Source organism: Rhinolophus sinicus, chromosome 15 (assembly GCF_057876585.1).
Source record: "Rhinolophus sinicus isolate RSI-liver-muscle chromosome 15, RSI-T2T, whole genome shotgun sequence".
Taxonomy (NCBI): domain Eukaryota; kingdom Metazoa; phylum Chordata; class Mammalia; order Chiroptera; family Rhinolophidae; genus Rhinolophus; species Rhinolophus sinicus.
In genome coordinates this window covers 49,912,596-49,932,640 of record NC_142515.1, presented here as the reverse complement: position 1 = coordinate 49,932,640, position 20,045 = coordinate 49,912,596, and the positions used below count along the sequence as shown (strand labels likewise).

Sequence of the window (20,045 nt, the reverse complement as noted above, 5' to 3'; positions counted from 1 at the left end):
TTGGCTCAAATAAACTCTTAGAAAAATTCTCTAGGGGTTTGGACATTTCTTGTATCAACAGCGGGGGAGAGGAAGACTGGACATACTGCAGTCCTAGGGCAACAAACCTCAGAGAGGTTATGTGACAGGGGTCCCAGTGTTTATCCATTAACACATACTAAGGACCTGTCAATTTCTGAAGACCTTAACTTTTTCTAAGTGTAGGACTCTCTTATTAAGGAGGGGCTGATTTCTTCTCCACCAGGATACTCTCTATCAGAAAGTTCCTGGTTCAGAGACTTTGCATTTGCTCTTCCTTCTGCCTAATACCTGCTTTCTCTCCTGAATTCAAGTTCTGTTAAAACAACAGCTTCTGAGAGATTTCTCTTATCAGGCCGTTTAAAATAAAACTTCCCACTCTCTATTCCTTTATTTTTCTTAATAGCATTTATCACTATCTGAATATGTCTATTTATTGCATGTCTCCTCACCCCTCTACACACACTAGAATGTAAACTCCATGAGGGCAGGGGCTTTGTTCTGTTCACCACTGCCTGCCCGGCTTGGCAAATAGTTGGTTCTCAATAAATATGTCGAATGAATAATTAAATGACATTCGTCTAAAATGCATAGTTACTACCGAAAACGTGCAAGCGTACTTAATTTTAAGACATCTAAATATAATATCCCTTTGGCCTCCAAAAATGTGGGGCTACACCTTTAACACCTCTTAAACGTCACCCTCTTAGAAGACATACGGTAGCGCTTCCGCCCTCGCTCAAATCTCGGGAAAGAAGGGGCGGAGGGTTTATGTCATCACCCTGCGTCCGCCTGCCCCGCAACGCGTCGGCGGCTGGCGCAGCCCTTCGCTCGCCCGGCCTCCCCCTCCCTGGTTCCGTGCTCTGGTTCCGCCATGGAATCCAACAAGGATGAAGCCGAGCGCTGTATTACCATCGCCCTCGACGCCATCCAGAGCAACCAGCCCGACCGGGCGCTCCGCTTCCTGGAGAAAGCGCAGCGACTGTATCCGACGCCGCGAGTTCGCGGTGAGTGTGAGATGCCGGTCAGACTGAGGGGACATTAGAACTGATGGGGGGAATACGGGAACGGACCGACGGGAGCAGTTAGAGGAGGGGGAGGGGTGGCGAGGCGCGTTTACGCTTGCGCACTGAGCTGCGCGGTGGCTCCTGGGAGGTGTAGTCTTTCGCTCTCACGCCTCTCCGGGATGCTGCACACCTGATGACAGGGACCACCGCGACTTCAGCTTTCCCGGTGCTTGCGGAACCCTCTGAGATTTGGAGTTCCCAAGAATGAAAGGCACTGGCAGACGGGGCGAAGGGAACTTACCTGGAAGCGAAATCGAACTACTTTTCCCAAGGGGCCATTCGGTGCCCCAGGGCCAGTTGCCGGCCTGGGAAATATTATAGTTTAGGAAAATAAACATAACTTTTCTGACGGTGAGAATGGGTTCTAGAGAGGGAAAACAAACTTCCGATCTTCGGACTGCCTGCAAAGGCGTCCTCATGTCTTCACTGCCTTGCACGTCTGAGCGAAGGCCAGGGACCACCCTCCCCAAACTAGAGCCTGTCTCCCCCACCACCGACCCCCAAACACCACTCACACCACCACCTCGGACAGTCTGCCCTGAGACCCGGCTTTTCACTCACTCCCTCTTGGAGCCTCTTCACCCATTTATGAGATCCGGAGTGAACTGTCTTGTTGGAGACGCTAGCCTCAGCCACCCCACCCACCCTCTCCCCCAAGAGTCCTTCAGTAGCTGGCCATATGGACGGCTGGACAGCACCCGGCTGTCCCTCTATGCGGCCCTGGACTGAAGCCTTCCAAACTAGGGAGGGAATAGTGAAGTGTCAACTACTCAGCATCTCGCTGCACCCTAGAAGCCTTTTTTTCTTTAACTTAAGTCTTCAAAGAAGTTTTTCTTAATACAAGTTGGAGGGGAGAAAGAGATGGTCCATTAAAGATACAGGGTTTGTGCTTGCACTTGCCACTTAGTCAACCGCCTGGCATATAACAGGTACTCAGAATCAGAAGACCTGGGTTCTCATCCTGACTGCTACCTTGTGATCTTCCTGAGCTTGGGTTTACTTGCCTAGAAAATTTAAGGATTGTCACAGATAATGTGAATGACAGTAATACCCATAGGGCTTTTCAGTTTAGAAAGCTCTTTCAAATGCGTTTTCTCACTGAGCCTGCCCTATCTGAGAGGCAGAGCAAAGATCCTTATCTCTGTTCTATAGATGAAGAAAACCTCAGAGGCAAGGGACTTGCTCAAGATTACACAGCTAGAAATTGGAAAGTTCTGTAACTGTAATGTTTACCACAGAAATAAAAATGAAATTGAAGAGCAGCAGTCAGCCTCCTAACTGCCCTTGCCCACATTATGAAATTGAGAAAGGGGAACGCTGGCAGAAGAGGTGGCCTGGAATGCCTGAGTTTTCCTGCCTCCTGACTCTGCATGTTGATCTCTTGGCCTATTTGCATTCTCTTAGACAGGGTTTCAGTCTGCGTTTGCCAGGACTACTGAGGTAACCTGCTGAAGAAACTTCCCTGTGAAATGAATCACACTGTGTTAAAGGAGAGCAGTGTCGGGTAGGGACCCTCCAGCTCTCAGAATTCTGACTCTGATGCCTCTGGGGGCTCAGCATCAGGCAGCCAAGAAAGGATGGTAACAATATAGCCTGTAGAGGTTTTCCTGTCCGCAGGCCTCCTGGGCTCGTCCAGGGACTTGGACGCATGTTCTTCCTGGGGCTCAACACCAAAATTTCCTTAAGCGGAAGTCAATGGCTGCATATCTGTCACTTTTGTGATATCCTGGAAAGAGTACATACCTCATGCCTCTCTGTAGATGGCATAAGATGTCATCTTGTGCCATCTACAGCCCTGCACTGAGCTGACACGGATCTGGGGTTAATTGAAGCCTGGGATGGGGAAATCTGGGTTAGAAAAATACTAGGTAATGTTGTCTACACTTGAGGTTTGAGCCCATTCCAGATGCTCATGCAGAGCAACCAACTCTTTTATTTTGTTTGCAAAGTCCTCTGCTTGGTGCTAAGTGGTATAGCAGGATTGGTAAGACATGATCCTTTGCCTCAAGGAGCTTACAATCTAGTGAAGGAGACAAATCACAGAAAAAATAATATTGTAAGCCATAAAACAATGACGGTGATGAAACAAAAATTAAGCAGTGTCAGATGTTGAGAACTTAAGGATGGACGTGAAAAATCTCGTCCCTGCCCTCCATGGGTTCACAGTCTGGTGAGGTAGAAGGGAGTGCTGGGGGTAGGGGGGTGTGGAGAACAATCTCCTGAACATTGAATTACAAGCAGCAGAGTGAGTGCTGTAGTGAGAACATAAAAATAATAGTAGATCACGGTGAGGGAAGGCTTCAGGGAGTAGGACAGGAGGCAGCATTTGAACTGTACTTTGGAAGAGGGTAGGAGACTTGGAAAAGGGCATCCTGGGAGAAAGACATGGAGGCTGGAAGTTGTAAGCGGTTTTGGAGAAGGGATTGAGTGTAGCAAGATTTGGAGGCTTTAGAGGTAGTAATCTGAGTATAGAGAAGATTGAGTTTGGAAAGTAGAATGAGGCCAGATTGTGGAAATCCTTTCCTGCTAGGCCAAGATATTCACTATTCTGCAGTTAGTGAAAAAACTATTGAAGTTTGTTTGTTTGTTTGTTTGTTTGTTTGTTTGTTTGTTTTATTGGGGAATATTGGGGAACAGTGTGTTTCTCCAGGGCCCATCAGCTCCAAGTCGTTGTCCTTCAGTCTAGTTGTGGAGGGCACAGCTCACTGGCCCATGTGGGAATCGAACCGGCAACCCTGTTGTTTAGAGCTCGTGCTCCTACCAACTGAGCCTTCGGGCTGCCCACTATTGAAGTTTTTGATGGCAGGAATAAGATAAAGGTATTTTTCTTAAAAGACAACAGCATGAAGTATTAATAAGAAAGAAGAGAGACTCAAGGCAGAAACCAATTGGGAGACAATTGTACTAAGTAGGTTAGGAGCTACAAGGGCCTGAGATAAGGCAATCTGGAGGAAGATACGGTCATTGGACAGGAGGTACGAAGCCTTGTGAAAGAGAGGGGTGCTGAGGAGAAATGGGGACTCAGAATCCAAGCCAATGTGAGGGGGAAGAAACCAAGGCTGAATAACATGGATGGGAAGAGATGGGCAGAGTGTGAGGTGGTGCTGGTGGCTTGTTCCGAAGGAGCTGTCAGCTTAGAGCTCAGGAGAGAGCTCCAGGTTCCAGCTGAAAGTCTGGTCTCCATTTGATGGAGTGCATTGGAGTCGTGCCTGGCTGAAGTCATTGTGGGCGTGTGGAACATGTAGAGGAGCTTGCTGCTGCTCACCCATGGGCCACATCTGTCCTTAGCCACAGAGTGAGATGGAGCCACAACAGAAAGAGGCAGCTGCCAGGTCGCCGTGGAGCAGTGTGTCAAGCTGGTGAGCAGCACTGTCAGGTGTGGCAGAGGCCACATGGAAAGAGGGCAAGTTGAGAAATGAAAGGGAGGGATCCAGAGCATGGGTGGAAGATTGGTCTTGGAGAAGTGGCAGGACAGATAGAGGGAAGGGGAAAGGTGAGAGGAGGCTCAAAGCAACCTTGAAGGGCCGAGGGACCTTACAGTGAAACGGATGTGAGTGTGAAGCTACTTGAAACTCGTGCTGCGGGAGGTGGGATGGGGAGGCAGCAAGGGCAGGGTGGTCATACCTGGAGCAGTAGGCGGGCCCCAAGCAGGGGTGCCACAGGGCGGGGTAGTGAAGCCAGTCAGCCCCCGTCTGGGATTTTCTATCCAGTGCCTGGCAGTCTCTGTAGCCATTGGCTTTGCCTGAGGCTTAGCAACAATGGTGGAAGGTACCAGGTTTTCCAGTGTGCTGATGAGAACATCTGTAGGCCTCAGTTTCCCCACGTACAAAGAAAGCATTGGCCTGAAGGATCTTGCAGCTCAGGCTGCCTGAGGTTCTATGATATGGCTAGCTCTGGGTCCAGGCAAAGTCGGGAAGGCCAAGCTGGGCAGGCCAGCGCACGGCAGAGCGGAGGACGAGCTGCCGAGAGAGTTTGGCGTTCAGGGTCTAGGAGTGAGAGATGTTCTCATGCTGGTGAGGTCCGCGGTGGGGTTGGCCGTGCAAGTCAGTCAACCTTCATGACCCTCACTGTGTGCTCAACCCTTCCATTCACCTGATTTCACTGAGAGCAACCCTGTGTAGGCAGGGATCATGTTTTCACTGAGGAATTCGATAACTTGACAAGGCCACATGACTAATTAGCACAAGAACCAGACTGTCTAGCTCCAGTCCAAGACTTTCCCTACTCTGTCCTCGCTTTCCCGACTCACTGTGAGTACTATAGGTACATAGAGAGAGCCTGGAAATAAAAGGATCAGACAACACTTAATATTTGCTGGGCGTTGTGCTAAGCTCTTTATATGCATTTACTCACTTACTCTTCCAACTCTCTTGAGGGAGATAGTTTTACATGGAGAAGCTCAGTTAACTTGTCCAAGATAACCTTGCCTGCAAGTGGCAGAACCAGGTTTGAACCCAGGCAGTCTGGGTTGGAGGGGCTTTGGCTATAGAAGTGCTTTCACCTCTACCTCAGCTGCCACCTCTCCCACCCCAGCTTAGGTTTCTTCCATCAATTTCCTTTCTTTTTAAATGTCTGCCATCTTTACTGGGAAGGGGCAGAATCAGGATTTGAACCCAGCTATGTCTAACTCCAGAGCCACATTAAGCTGTTCTATCTCCTACTCCTTTGTGACATTTGCCTATCAGCCAGTGTGCCAGTTAGGGATGTAACAGTGAGTCAGGATGAGGTAGTCACGTCCTACGGCCCAGCGGAGGGAGGTGTTCAGGCCACAGCAGAGACCTACTCGTCAGCAACCAGAAATCTTTCATTGCCAACTCAAGCAGGAACCTTCTGTGTGACCTAGAGCACATCTATTCCCCTTTGGGCTCTCTTTCTGCAGCATAGGGAAATTAGAGTGACTGACTTCATATAATTGCCCTGAAAAGCTTCCAGAATCTTCCCTGAGAAGTACTGGAAAGAGTCCATCCCTTCTCCTGGCTGATGCTCCTGTGTGTCTATAGCAGTTGAATGGCTCGTCATGTTATCCTTAGGGTTTGTCAACTCAGCCTGGACCACTGGGGCTTCCAGAGAAATATAAATAACTTTTTTAAAAGCCCTAAAAAACCCAACAAGGCAGGTTCCTCCCTCTGTCCCATCTTGATCAGCATCTCTTCATTTGTTGGTTTCCCCCTTTGCCATTCCTTTGATGCCTGGCATGGACCTGGCATATAGGGCAGCCTGAAATGTCACGGTTATAACTGGGTCCGAAGCCTGCTGAGTACTGAAACTTCGCCTTCCTAAGCCTTGGAGCTCCCCAGACCCCAGCACCTGGGGTCCTCTCGTCTTCCTGGCCAGATAGTTCATCGTCCCAAGTCAAAATACTAGCAGCTACTCATATTGAACTTTTACTCTGTGTTGGTCTCTGTGCCAGGTGCTTTCACACATTATCTCATTTCATCTTCACACCCCCTTTGTGAGGAAGATTTCATCCAAGGTCATACTGTTAGGATGTAGCTGAGCCGAGATTTGAAACCTGGGTCTTTCTGAATTTAACTTCTCTTCTATACTTGGAATGACTGTGGGAGAAGCTCCCCCTCCCAGACTTGTATGGCCCGGGACAGTAGCACAGTTAAGAGCAAGGTCCCGTGAGCTGGACATCCTGGGGTTCAAGTGCAGCCTACCTAGCTTGTGCAGCCACGAACCAGTTGCTGGAGCACACAGCTCCTCCTTAGAATGGGGATGGTGGTAATAAGACCCCCTCGAAGGCCGTCGTGACGCCTAAGCGAGCTAACACGCGCGGAGCACTGTGTCCAGGCCTGCCTGACATATAGTGAGCGCGCGTTACTATTGCCCCTCTCAGAGTGCCCTCTCGGTTTGCTCCAGGAGCCCTTCCACCTCCCTCACGTGGGGCACGCTCGGCTGGCAGCTCCTGTGTGTAGATTTCCAAGCTGTTGACTCTCTGAGTTTGATGCAACTAAGACAGCAGTGGCTCAGGGCACAGTGGTCAATTCGAGTCCCAGTGTTCTTGTTCCCAGCAAACCCTGCTCAGGCCCCTTGGGTGAGACCCAGGTGTGCCGCAGCACAGGGTATCTGACACCCAGCACAGTGCCGTGAGCCCAGCGGGCACCTGGCACGTTTGAAAGAGGCTGGAGGAGGGGGGACACCGGCTGTGCTGCTGTCCGTCCTCAGTATATAGGTGTCCTCCGTTCTCTGCAGCGTCCAGATGCCTGGTTTCCCAGGGCACTGGACCCCAGGCATGGTGAGGGGTTCAGAACTGACTTTGTTCCTGAAATAAATGGGCACAGGGGACTTCTGCCAGACATTTGAGCCTGCTGTTATCAAAGGGGCAGGAACCAAGGACTTGGGTATGAATAACCATGACCCATCCTGAGGGTGACAGCTAATGCCCTATATAGACTCTGAACTTTGAAGTAGGACATTTGTAAGCCAGCCATTGGAAAACTAAAAAATAGCAAGTAGTGAGCACAACAGATGTTTTTCCCGAGCCTCGCAGCACCCCTGGCCCTCCAGGGCAAATCATTGCCCCTGTTCCTCTTCATGGCTAAGCGAAGGCCTCCATAAATCCTTCCCCGCCAATCCCAGCTGAATTAGATGGTCTTGCTAAGTGGGATCCCCACTGCAGGGTACTTCGCCCATTTCGGCTTTTAACAGAGGATGGCTGTTGCACACACTACTTTGGGATTTAAAAAATCTGAAGGCTTAATAGTTTATTTTTGGGAACAGGACAAAAGAAAAAAAATAGTTTGTTTTCATTCTGAGTTGAAAATGACCTACATATCCCCCTGCTGATTCCTAAGGACTGGTTCCTAAGAGAGCAGGCGACTGTCGCACTAGCCCCCTCACAGGCTCAAGGGAAGGAGCTCTCGGCTTTGCTGGGAGAGTGAGCGGGTGGGGCACATGGCCTTACTGGAGCCGGAGCCCTGAATGGTTTCCTTGCCTCACACAGCCCTGATCGAGTCCCTCAACCAGAAACCACAGTCTGCCAGTGAGCAACCCCCACCCACAGACAAGACCCATACAACCCATAGGAAAGCAGGTGGGTCCAACACCCCCTCAGCCAATGGCGAAGCCGGAGGAGGAGAGAGCACCAAAGGCTACACTGCAGAACAAGTAGCAGCCGTGAAAAGGTAGAGGGCGGGGGCCGGGGTCTGGTGGTGGGGGGAAGTTTTCAAGTCAAGAGAAGGCTTCCTGCGGCCTTCCTCCACCTCACAGTTGCCTGGGGTCTGGATGGGCCCTAGGGGGGTCTTGAAGATGGAGGAGGTCCAAGTGGTCAGGCTCACCGGTCCCAATCCTTATTTCCCACAAAGCCCTGGAATACCGTGTGGGAATCAGGGCTCCACTGTCCCCTCCCACCAAGACAGCCCACAGCAGAGGCTGGAAACGCTGACACTGCTGGCTTCCTCTCCTGCTGGACAGGCGGGCCTGGCCTCTTTACACAGCTCTGTTTGTCAGACAGAGATGAGGCCTGGTCTCCCCCTCCAGATTCTCCCCCAACCCACACCCCCACCCGCAACAAAGACCCTTTCAGACCAGAGCCTGTGTGGGGTAGAGTGGAGACAAGAGGCAGTTATGCCTAAGGCTTGGTCAGGCCCTGCGCCGAGCAGCTCACTACCAGGCCGAGATGGTGCGTCCAGGGCTTCTCAGGCCTCCCCACAAAGCTAACCCCGGGATCCCTCCAAGGTCATTCCCACCTGGTCTTGGCTGCTAGTGAAGATATTAACAAGTTTCAGGACTGGGGTTCAGCCTGCTTGTGACCTAGCATGACCAGTTTGCCATAAGAGCATATGCCATTTTTACATTTTTCTGACCAGAAAGGATTTTGACCAGACGAGCCCATCAGTTGTAGGCAATAGAAACATTGTGGGGAGTTGGGAAAGCCTGGAAAATGCCACGAATCAGGGTCTCCAGGGATCCCAGGAGTAAGAATTGACGGAAGAGAAACAGGGTCTTGAGGGCCCCGAGATGGGGTGAATAGACACCTGCCATGGCCTTAATGTTGCCCACTCAAGACTCAGATTGCCACTCAGGAGAGGAGACACTGGCCGAGCTGGGGACACACTTGTCCTTGGACAGACGCCTGACTGACAGCCCTTCTGACTTCTGAGGGTACTGTTGGCAAGGGGCAGTGATGCCTGGCAAACACAGCAGCTGTTCCCCTACCCCCCCCCCCAAATCTAAATGTGTTCTTGGTGTTTCCGCCGGGCCCTGCTCAGACCCCCATCCTAGTTGGAGCTTTCTGAGGCTCCCTGGTTCCCGAGGTTGACAGCTTGGCCCCCGAGCCTGTGCAGAGCTGTGTGCCCGTGCCACTTGCTGTTGGCCCACCTCACAGCCCTGGGCCAGTGTCACGCTCCCCAACCACGCTGTTCTCCCTCGCCCAGGGTCAAGCAGTGTAAAGATTACTATGAGATTCTGGGGGTGAGCAGAGGGGCGTCCGATGAAGACCTAAAGAAGGCCTACCGCAAACTGGCCCTCAAATTCCACCCAGACAAGAACCATGCACCTGGTGCCACAGAAGCTTTCAAAGGTAAGCTGGCCCTGGTTTCCTGGTGTTGCGGTATTTTGATCTCCTGTGTTTGGGAGGAAATAAGGGGCTTTTCCAGGCAGTGGTCTTGGACCCAAGTTCTGCCAGCTCAGGAGCGACTTCCTAGGACGAAGGTCCTAGTAGCCACCACTAGCCACAGAGTCTGTCAGAGGTCAGATAACGCCATTCCTGCCTCCCCTTCTTGTTCCCTGGGGGTTGCAGGAGGGGAGCTGAGGCAAAAGAGGACCCATGGCTTCTCCGAGGCCGCACAGTGACTGAGGGGCAGCAGCCGTGCTCCTGATACACCTGGATGCATTTCTCCATCTTGGGATCTTGGCAACAGTTTCCCTGTGGTGAGAAACTGGGCAGCCCCAGGTCAGGGGCATCTGGCCTGGTGGCCTCCTCGGCACCAGCAGCCACAGCCAACGCACCCCACCCCCTCTACACATGTCTCCATCTCTTTCTACCCACACACCCCCTAAGGCTTGCAGCAGGGACCTTGGCTGGCTCTCTGACCTCAGGGCCTATTGGTTCTGGGAGAAGTGTTTCATTCTCACTGAAATCATCAGCTGCCCTTGAATCGCTTGTGTTTTTGTTGCGCCGACTGAGCCCACGTGTACAGACTGCGCCACCCTGTGTTACTGGGCACTACAACTGCACGTCTCTCATACCCACCTTGTCCTCCTTGGGACCTTCAGGGGCTCAGCTCCCTCTGGAAGGTAGCACAGTGACGAGCCCCTCCTGGCCCAGGCCGGGTGCTACACAGTCCTGGGGCTGTGACCGTAGCCAGGTGGCAGAGCAGACCCCCCCCAAAACTGGTGCGCTGTCTCCGGGGGCCCACCCCAGATGCTCCATTGCAGGCTGCTTAGGGTGGGTCCTGCATGGGGCAGTGTGCAGACACCGTCCCCTGCTGCCTGCCAGCCAGCCCCAGAGGGAGGAGGAGAAGGGGAGGAGGAAGGCAGGGTAGCTGTAGTTTATGTTTCTCCAGCCCTGACCTCTGCCTACAGCCTGCCCTGACAGGCAGTGACAGGCGAGAGCTGGCCTTGGGGCCTTGTCAGAAGGGAAGGAGGAGGGACATTCTTATTCTCAGGGATTGCAGCTCTTACCCACTCCTGTGAGACACTGGGCTGCTTGAGAGGGAGCAAGAGACTCAGGAGGGCCCGAGTTGGGGTCCTTTGGGGCACAGGCTTCCCGCCTGGGGAGCTCTACTAGGGAGGCCCCAGGGCCAAGAAGAGGAACAGCAGCTGGGACCTGGACCCCAGGGAAAAGAGGGCTCCTTGCCGAGGCCACACTGCCAGTCGTGGAGGAACCTTAACTAGAACCCGGGATTTGGCCTTTCCCGGCCCCTCCCGCTGCTTCCACTTCACAACGGGATAGTATATGTCTGTTTGGCCCTTATGTTGCACTGTGACTTCAAATTACATAACCTCCAGAAAGAAACGCCCCATCCCACTGAGCACCTCAAGAGAGAGGAGTGGGCGAGGGGGTGGTTGGTGGGTGATGGTTTTCATAAGGTCAGAAAGCAGACGAAGCAAGACACACCTGGGTTTGATTTTTCGCTCTGCAGCATCAGTGCTCTGACCTCTGTTCGCCTGAGTTCTCTCATTGGTAAGATGGAGATGAGGTTGCGCTTACCGTGTTTCCCTGAAAATAAGACCTAGCTGGACAATCAGCTCTAATGCATCTTTTTTATATATTAAAAATTAATATAAAACCCAGTCTTATTTTACTATAAGACCAGGTCTTATCTAACATAATATAATATAAGACCGGGTCTTATATTAATTTTTGCTCCAAAAGATGCAGTAGAGCTGATTGTCTCGCTAGGTCTTACTTTCGGGGAAACACGGTAGGAGTAAATAAGATAATGCCTACAAAGGGCCCGATTATAGAAAAAGTTGAACTCTTGTCATGAGGTAGAGAGCAAGAAGCCTGGGTATTAATCCTCTCCCCAGCCCAGATTCGCTTAGAGGTATTCCTGCATGTCCCCCTCCTCACACTTGCCCAACACCCAAGCTTCCCGACAAGCCCCAAGGACTCCTGCTTCCTAAAGCACCAGTTAAGTACCTGAAGGAAGTGAGCTCTAGGCTGCCATGGGAGCCTCCACACATATCTCCAACATTCCCCAGGCCTGACCTGTCTACCTCCTTTCCAGCCATTGGCACAGCATACGCAGTACTTAGCAACCCAGAGAAAAGGAAGCAGTACGACCAATTCGGTGATGACAAGAGCCAGGCAGCCCGGCACGGCCATGGGCATGGCGACTTCCACCGTGGCTTTGAGGCTGACATCTCCCCTGAAGACCTCTTCAACATGTTCTTTGGCGGTGGCTTCCCATCTAGTAAGTCCCCCAACCCACCCCACAGCCATGTCACCCCGGGGGGTGATGGTGGGGGACTGGATGCCAGCCTCTCCCTTTCCCAGCATCCCCACTCCTGACTCGTCCCTCTGACCCCCAGGTAACGTCCATGTCTACAGCAACGGCCGTATGCGCTATACCTACCAGCAAAGGCAGGACCGCAGGGAGAACCAGGGTGACGTGAGTGAGGAAGGCGCTGGGGAGAGCAGGGGGCGGGGGTAGTGACATGCCCAGCTGTCTACTCAGTGATGGCAGTGTTCCCACAACTGTCAGCCAAGGAGCCATCTTGGGCCTCCCTTGCCATTCCGCTGGGCGACACCAGAGGGAGCCACACTCCACATTGCCCGCTGGAAGGAGTAGGGATTTGATGGCCTCTAGCGCTGGAGAATGGAATGCAGAATGTTTTCCACCTACAAACAGGTTGAAGTGTGAATGGCCTTTGTGCAGTTCATTTGTTCATAGGCCAAAGTAACATTTTCCAAGCAGTGGAAAGTTAAGTTTCAGGAGAGAATTGTAAAGAAGGACAATATAGGTGCTGACTCTTCTTTTCAGCACCCAAAAATGTATACAAAAGCTATGACAGCAATGCTTCAAACATATTTTGAATGCCCAAGAACAGCTAGCTGACTAAAACTAAAATACTGTGGACAATTACAGAGCATTTAAAATTATGGCAGACAGAGGGGTTCCCCTTAGCTCTGACAGTGTGGCCTTATGTTTTTTTTTTAACTTGTGTGTGTATGTAACATACAGAAGAGTTTTTAAATCACAGATTGTCACACAGTGAACAAATTTATGTTTATCATTTTTTTAACTGGCAATTTTTAAATATATTTGCATGGTTTAAAGTTCAAAACGGTTTATGTTGTAAAAGTCTCCCCCCAGCCCTGCCTCCCATTTCTCCTGGAGGCAGCCACCTTTTGCTCTTTTTTTTTTTTTTTTTTTGGGGGGGGGTGGTATTCTCTCACAAGCAAATGTATATACCCACCTTCCTCCTGTATTTAACACTAGTTGCTATTCTGTTTTTATCTAGGGAAGCTGGCAGGTGGAGAGGCTTCTATGTTTGGGGAACCTGCGGGCGGGAGGGGAGCGAGTGGTGCCATGGCCTGTTTGCATGGTAGCTGCTTCCCGCCACCCAGGTCTGGCGTAGGTGACCGTTGGCTCTTCCCTCCAGGGCGGGCTGGGGGTGTTTGTCCAACTGATGCCCATCCTCATCCTGATCCTCGTGTCAGCTCTCAGCCAGCTCATGGTCTCCAGCCCACCCTACAGCCTGAGCCCAAGACCGTGAGTACCTGCATTTGGGGGCCAGGCTAGGGTGGCGGGCAAATGGGGACTTTGGAGTCTCAGCCACCATTGGGGACCTTCCCTCCCGTCCTACAGATGCTTGATCATAATGCAGAAAGCTGGCTTAGAATCAAGAAAATATATGTCCCCTTTTGAGCAGAGGTTCTTGATCTTTTTTAGGATCATGGCCCCTAAGAAAATGCAATGAAAATCGCCTGGAACAGTGCACATACACACAATTTTGCATATGATTTCACAGGCTTCATGACCTAACTCCTCCCCCGCCCCATCTTATCTGCTGACCTTGAGATAAGAACCTTTAGAGGCTCTTGTGTTTGGGGAGAGGGCCACGGGGTCATGGAAAGAACAAGAGTTCTAGAGTCAGACAGAACAAGAGTGGCTTTGAATCCCAGCTCCTCTACAAATTAAGCAGCTGTGTGACGCTGGGCAAGTTACATAACCTCTCTGAACCTTGGTTTCTTCATCTATAAAATGGAAATAACGCCATCTACCTGCTTGTGAAAATTAAGTAATACATATGAAATGCCTGGTTCATTAGAAAAGCTCAACAATATTTGTTGTATGAATATATGGTCTCAGCTGTCAGTAGTGAATTTGCGCACGTTAATTGACCTTTTAAGGTGTCAGCACATTTTAAGGTGTCAGCACCTAACCTAGTATCTGATGCATAGTGTGGGTGCTCAGCTTCTATTGGTGGCAGCTCTGCTCCCACCAAGAGGCCTGGGAGCCTGGCAGCATCTCTCCCAGCCAGCAGGGGGCAGAGTCGGTCCACTGCTCCAGCTGGCACAGGGTACAGGCTCGCGGTGGCCTGATGCCAGCCCTTTTCTCTGCAGCTGGAGAAAGGAGAGGCAGCAGTGGGCAGGCAGGGGCTGTCGCCCCCAGAGCACTGACTCCTGTCTGTGTTTTGAGGTTCCTTTCCACAGCGCGTAAGCCTGCTGTTGAAGCTGGAATACAGAATCCAAGAGCTGGAAAGATACAACCTCTTTTCTGCCATTTTGTTCCCAAGCCTCTCTCTTAAGTCTAGACTAGGAGCTCCTGGACAGGCAGGAAGGCCCTCGGCAAGGATTGGCTTAGGGGATGAATGAGGAAACAGGCACAGGGAGCTTATCAGAAACAGAGTCCAGGTTCCCTACTGCCCTGCCCAGAGCCTCAGAAAGGGGCTTCTCCCCAAAGCCCCGAGTCCACAGTGTAGGAAGCAGGGAGCCTGAGGAAGGGCTTGCCATGGGCTGGACCACTCTAAGGTGGGGACACCCTGCCTTTAGTCCCTCACCTTGGGTCGTGTGCACGTTTTTGCTCTAGTTTGGGAGCAAAGCAACTACTTCTGTGGCCTGTGTGGCATCTGTCGGGCCTCGTCATCCCCAGAGCTGTCCTGGGCCTGGGACCCGTGCCCACCTTGTGCCTGGTATATTTCTGGCCAGGTCGGTGGGCCACGTCCACAAGCGAGTCACTGACCACCTAAACGTCGTCTACTACGTGGCAGACACCTTCTCTGAGGAGTACACAGGCTCCAGCCTGAAAACAGTTGAACGGAACGTGGAAGATGATTATATCGCCAACCTCCGAAACAACTGCTGGAAGGAGAAGCAGCAAAGTGAGTGGGCATGTGTTGGGGGCACAGAGCTTGAGAGCAAAGAAGGAGAAAGCCCCGCCCACCCAGTGATTTGTGGGCCCCGCACCTGGCACTGCCCTGCGCCAGCCACCTCCCAGCCAAGAGCTGCCTCCACCCTTGTGTTTCCCTGGGGCCAGGTGCCAGGGGCCACTTGTAGATTTCCTCTAGGTTCCTGCAAATCACTGCAATCAGCCTGTTGTTTGGCTGCAGGTAAGTATGTAGACAGAGATTGGAGCAGATCCCCTGATCATCCACTGATTGGACATCTGGCTCTTATTTGTGAGACCCTGGGGAGATCTGACCAGGATGACAGGTTTTTACCTTGGCTGGCCTCACCCTCACTCGGTAGAAAGGGGCCTCTGTCCCTCTCCTAAGTTGGGATCATAATATTTGCTCTTTCGGGGTCCTCCCGAAAGGGAAGCCCTCTCTGCCCCACCTCCTAGGCCTGTAGCAGCCTTCCTCCTATCCCCACAGGCCAGGCAGGTGCCCTGTTAGCCTTCAGGAGGTACCAGGCATATCCTAACCCTGTCCCATTGCTTTGCAGAGGAAGGCTTGCTATACCGGGCCCGCTACTTCGGCGACACAGACATGTACCACAAAGCACAGAAGATGAACACCCCAAGCTGTAACCGACTGTCAGAGGTGCAGGCCTCCCTACATGGATAGTCCTGGGCCAGCCACCCTACCGAGGTCCAAGTATGAGCCAGGGCCTCTCTGCCCTGCAACTCCTGGCAGCTCTGGTCCTGGTCATGAGGCAGAGGAGGGTGGGGGGGAGAGAAGGAGGGAGCCTGGTGATGATGGCAGACTCCTTGTCCCAGCCTGACCTCCGTTCTGCAGAATTGGGGCAGCTCTGGGGCGTACTTAGAAACTGAGGTCTGCTTCAGGCCCCTTCTCTTCACCCCACACCCACCCTACTCCCTGACTCTGGGGCTGTGGGGCAAGCAAGAGCCAGTGGGGGGAGCCCAAGGCTGCTGCCAGGAGCCACTTGTGCCTCCTTGGTCTGCTCCAGCCATCAAGTCCCCACTGCTCTTTTCCAAGTGCAGCAGACTATTGTCTGGGCCCTGATATTTAGACCACCACATATTACTGGGCCCAAGATAGCCTCCACATGCACTCCCCACCAGGGAGAACCATGTGGAAACAGTTGGCCAAGAGCCCTTCCTTTTCCTCTGCCCTTCTAGGCAGTAGGAAATGGAACAAGACTGGAGCCTAACAATGGGCAGAGGGAGCCAAGAGGCTGGGAGCAGGAGAGGCCTGCGGACCACTCCCTCTGGTGGGACCAGAGACTGACTCTGTCTGTTTCCCTTTCTCTCTCTCTCTCTCTCTCTCTCTCTCTCTCTCTCTCTGTCTCTCTGTCTCTCTCTCTCTCTCCTGCACCTGGCAGCCTGGAAGCCACAGGTATCCGGCCTGCCCAGGCATCTCACCTGTGGTCTGAGGAAGGGAACAGAAGGTCATGAGTTCAAAGGGCTGTGCTGTGCTGTGCAAAGCCCTCAGCACAGAAGGGGTGGGGCAGGGGGGGGGAAGGAAAGTTGCTGGTAGCAGGCTCCCTGCTTCCTTTACCCCTACGTGTGGGTTGTGGGCTCTGCTTCCAGCATTTGCCAGAGGGGACAACTTGGACCAAGCCCAGAGGAGTGTGGGCAGAGCTGGTAAAGGTTCTTTTCTGTGTTGGTACCCTATCCACCGCTCTGCCTGTGTCCCTCGGCGGAGATCCAGGTACAGATTCTCTGCTTTGAGGCTATGTGCTTATGCCTCCAGGAGAGTGCAGCAGACCACAGGAGGGCAGTTGGTGCAGCTGAGGCTGGCAGGACAGCGGCAGGGAGGGTTGCTTGTTCGTGTGGGCTAAGTTAGAGACTGGGCACATGACCGCCTAGCTAACTGTTACCACTCTCCTCCCCAGACCATGAAATCCCTGGAGAATTTTTGGTGACATGCACTGAGCCAAGGTGACGGACTGTATATTTAAGAAAAGACATAAAAAGAAAAAAAAAAAAAAACATTAAAATGGAATTGGAGGCCGAACGCCACACAGCTGCCCTCTCTCTCACCTAGTAAATGCAGAAAGCTCTTAAGACAAACAGGAAAACCTGCCACAGGGCTGCTTCCCTTCCTCCCATGGCTGGCAGAGACTCAGGCTCCACATCGGCTCTCTCCTAGGATACAGAAACCATGGCAACAAAAGTAGAATGTAAAACTTGCAGCAAATGTCTGTGGGAAGGGCTGGGGGAGGGGGCACCCACTGCCTTTCTTCCTCCTCCCAGGAGCCACCACCAGTCACCTCAGTGGAAGCTAGTCAGAGGCGTTGGCCAAGGACATAGAGGAGGAGGAAAGAACTCTCCAGAGAATGTAATTTATAGATGCGTGTATAGCTATATATATCTATTTATATGTAAATAGCATATATGAAGATATATATACATAGTCTACTTTTTAAACTATGCAGGGGTTTGGTTAAGTTGTTTAGCTGATTTCTTCCGTGTTTTAGAAAACGAGGACTGTTTGGGGGAGGCAACCTGGTCCGGCAACAGCTAGGCGTTAGCCACGGCTGACGGCGTAAGGACAGTTAGGTCATAGCTTTTAACGCTCCCCTCAGCCCCAGCCTGTTTTTGATGGCAGCAGCAATCATGATAGTATAAATCTGTAGAAAACTTTTTAAAGTTGCCAGGTTTATGGTTAAGCTGGAGGGGAGCAGGCTATGAAGAGAGAAAGTGGCCTTAGGGCCGGGTGCCAGGTGAGTGCTGTCATGTAGAGGCCCCAGACTGCCTTCTGTGGTGAGACCACCCACCTCAAGCTGTGGCCGGCTCTTTGTCCTGGTACCCAGGAGCCCTCTGACCGCCTGCCGCAGAGAACAGCAAGGTTGGGAGGGGGGCCAGGTTCTGCCTAGCCATGTCCCCCCCTTAGTCCCTAAGTGAGTTTTGCCTTATAGGTGCCACAGGGCACAGCTCTTGTTGCCACTGGTTTTTCCTGAATCGTGCACCAAGGTCTCCAGAAGGCTCTTCCTCCAAGAGTCAGCCAGGTGTTACCCAGGACCCCCGGGCAACAGCCAACTCCTGAAGAAAGTCCGTGCCTATGGGCACCTCTGTCACCGCCCTCCATGGACAAGACGCCACCCAGCCTTCTCTTGCACTTTGGACAAAGGATGCACCTGAACAAGAAGGGTTTTCTTATCCTCATCTTCAAATGAGGATTTTCCTCAAAACAGCCATTGCTGCCAGGGGAAGGGAGGGAGGTTTTATTTATCCCCACAGTTTCAACTGGGTCTTTTGGAATTACTGTTTTTTCCTGAATTTTCCTCTGGCAGTGGGTGTTACTGAGCCTGCCATCTTCCAAAGCCTTACTTCCCCAAGCCAGGAGGCGATGACCATCCTCCCCGAGTTTTTCCTGGTTCTTTTTAACGTCCCCTAACAAATAGGAATCTTGCTGGGAAAGGAAGCTTGGTAAAGAAATGTCAAATCTGGTTTGAACAAGAGAACTGAGCGCCCGCGAGGTGGCCTGGTGCTCTGCCACCACCACCCCGCCCGTGTCTTTAGACAGGTTGAGCTACGTGCAATAAGAACATAGATCCTAAAGGATCCCCTGAGATGCCGCATTTCTTGAATTAGAATTCTGAAATTGTACATCTATAAATATGTTTATTATGTGATTGGCTGTGGCGGGTCTGCATTGAGCAAGGGGACCGAGGGTGAGGGGTCAAAAGCACCTGTTGCTACTGACATCCTACAGGGAGTTTTTGGTAACAAGCCTGAATGGCCCCCTTACCCCTTGTCCCAGCTGACAGCCACTTAGGTCACAAGACTTGTCCAGGGCTGACTGCATCCAGGTAAAGGGTAAGGGACTCAATTAAGCCAGGACCCTGGGGTCCCGATGCCAGTCCTGGGATGGCAACCAGGACGACCACGACCCCTGCCACCCACTTGTTCCTGCTCCCTTCATCCCTTCTGTTCCATCAGTCCTACTGTAAACAAAACTATCTCCCTTCTCCCCAGCCTGCAGCTCAAGCCCACGACAGATGCAGGGCGAGGAAAAAGTTCTCCAAGTTTCTTTCCATCTCTGGCTGCACAGTCTTCCCAGCCGTCCTTCCCACACCGCCCCCACAGCCCTCCCTCTCTCCCCTCCAAAGTCAGAAAAGTTAAAAACGAGGCAGCCCAAGTCAGGCTTCCCGTGAATGGAACAGCAGATCTGCTCGGGCCTCCCAGAGACAGGGCTGGGCAGCCCTGACTGGTGGCCTGAGGCCCCTCCCGCTGCCGCCGCAGCCAAAGACAGGCGGGCTGCCTGGTGGTGCCACTGCAGCCTGGGAGCTCATTGGCTGCCCCTCCCGGGGTCACTGCAGTCAGCCTGGCCTAGTCTGCGAGCCGCCACTTGTTAGCTGCAGTTGGCAGAGGCAGTACCAGCCGCCCCCATTTACCCAACCCATCCCCCTGCCCTCAGCTTGCTGTTCAGCCAGCCAGAAGGGGCGGGACAGACTCCCTTCAACTGTTTGCTGCAAAAAAGAGCCTTTGACAAGTATCCCCACCCACTGTCAGGTGGCAGAACCAATATCCCGTCCAACCTCCCAGGATCTGCCAGCTTATCTCCTCATCCCAGGCTGCCCCGAGTCTAGAGAACGGAACTGCTCCAAGGAGCATGCATCTCGACCTATAACTTTATCCCTACGCCAAGTTGCCCGGGCAAAGTCACCTGGCTGTCTAGGGCAGGCACACATAGTGCCAAGACTCCCGTAAACAGACTGTTGACACACTGTCAGTTCTGGAGCAACTCAGAATCCTTACCAGATGTCACACCATGTGATTGGGGCAAGTCAGCCCATTTCCCAGAGCAGGAAGCAGGCTTGGGGGAGGGAAGACGGCCAAGGGTCTTCATGCAGCTGTGTATGTCTTTGGGGGGTGTATGTAGCAAAGCAATCATTCTGCAAACATTTGCTGAAACCTAATTCACTGTCTTCAAGGAGATCAACCCGAGTAGAGTAACGAGAGACCTGAGTTCAAAAGGGAGGAAAGGCCACACTAAGGAAAATGGGACTCAATCTGAGGGACTTGGGCTGGGGATGAGCTGCTCCTAGAAGCAGGTGCACCAGCTCCCAGCAGTGACAGAGGTGTCCACCCAGGTGTGCATGGCAACTTCCCTGGGTTGGCACCACCCCTGAGACGCAGCATAGACCAGTTGTTGGGT

General features: G+C 52.3%; 1 protein-coding gene across 3 annotated transcripts; it reads left to right on the top strand.

Annotated features, from left to right (window-relative positions):
- The first annotated feature begins 786 nt into the window (after nt 1-786).
- Nucleotides 787-18,519, top strand: DNAJB12 (DnaJ heat shock protein family (Hsp40) member B12). Of its 3 annotated transcripts, none has more exons than XM_019745860.3 (9): nt 787-1,025; nt 8,032-8,212; nt 9,464-9,609; nt 11,762-11,947; nt 12,066-12,145; nt 13,140-13,249; nt 14,689-14,861; nt 15,424-15,521; nt 16,777-18,519. In XM_019745860.3, exons 1-9 carry the CDS (start codon nt 893-895, stop codon nt 16,804-16,806), a joined length of 1,137 nt encoding a protein of 378 aa, XP_019601419.2. In that variant the 5' UTR covers nt 787-892; the 3' UTR covers nt 16,807-18,519. The 3 variants fall into 3 exon arrangements, with proteins under 3 accessions (XP_019601419.2, XP_019601423.2, XP_019601420.2); XM_019745864.3 differs by having other exon boundaries at nt 15,424-15,569; XM_019745861.3 differs by having other exon boundaries at nt 15,424-15,575.
- Nucleotides 18,520-20,045: the final 1,526 nt, after the last annotated feature.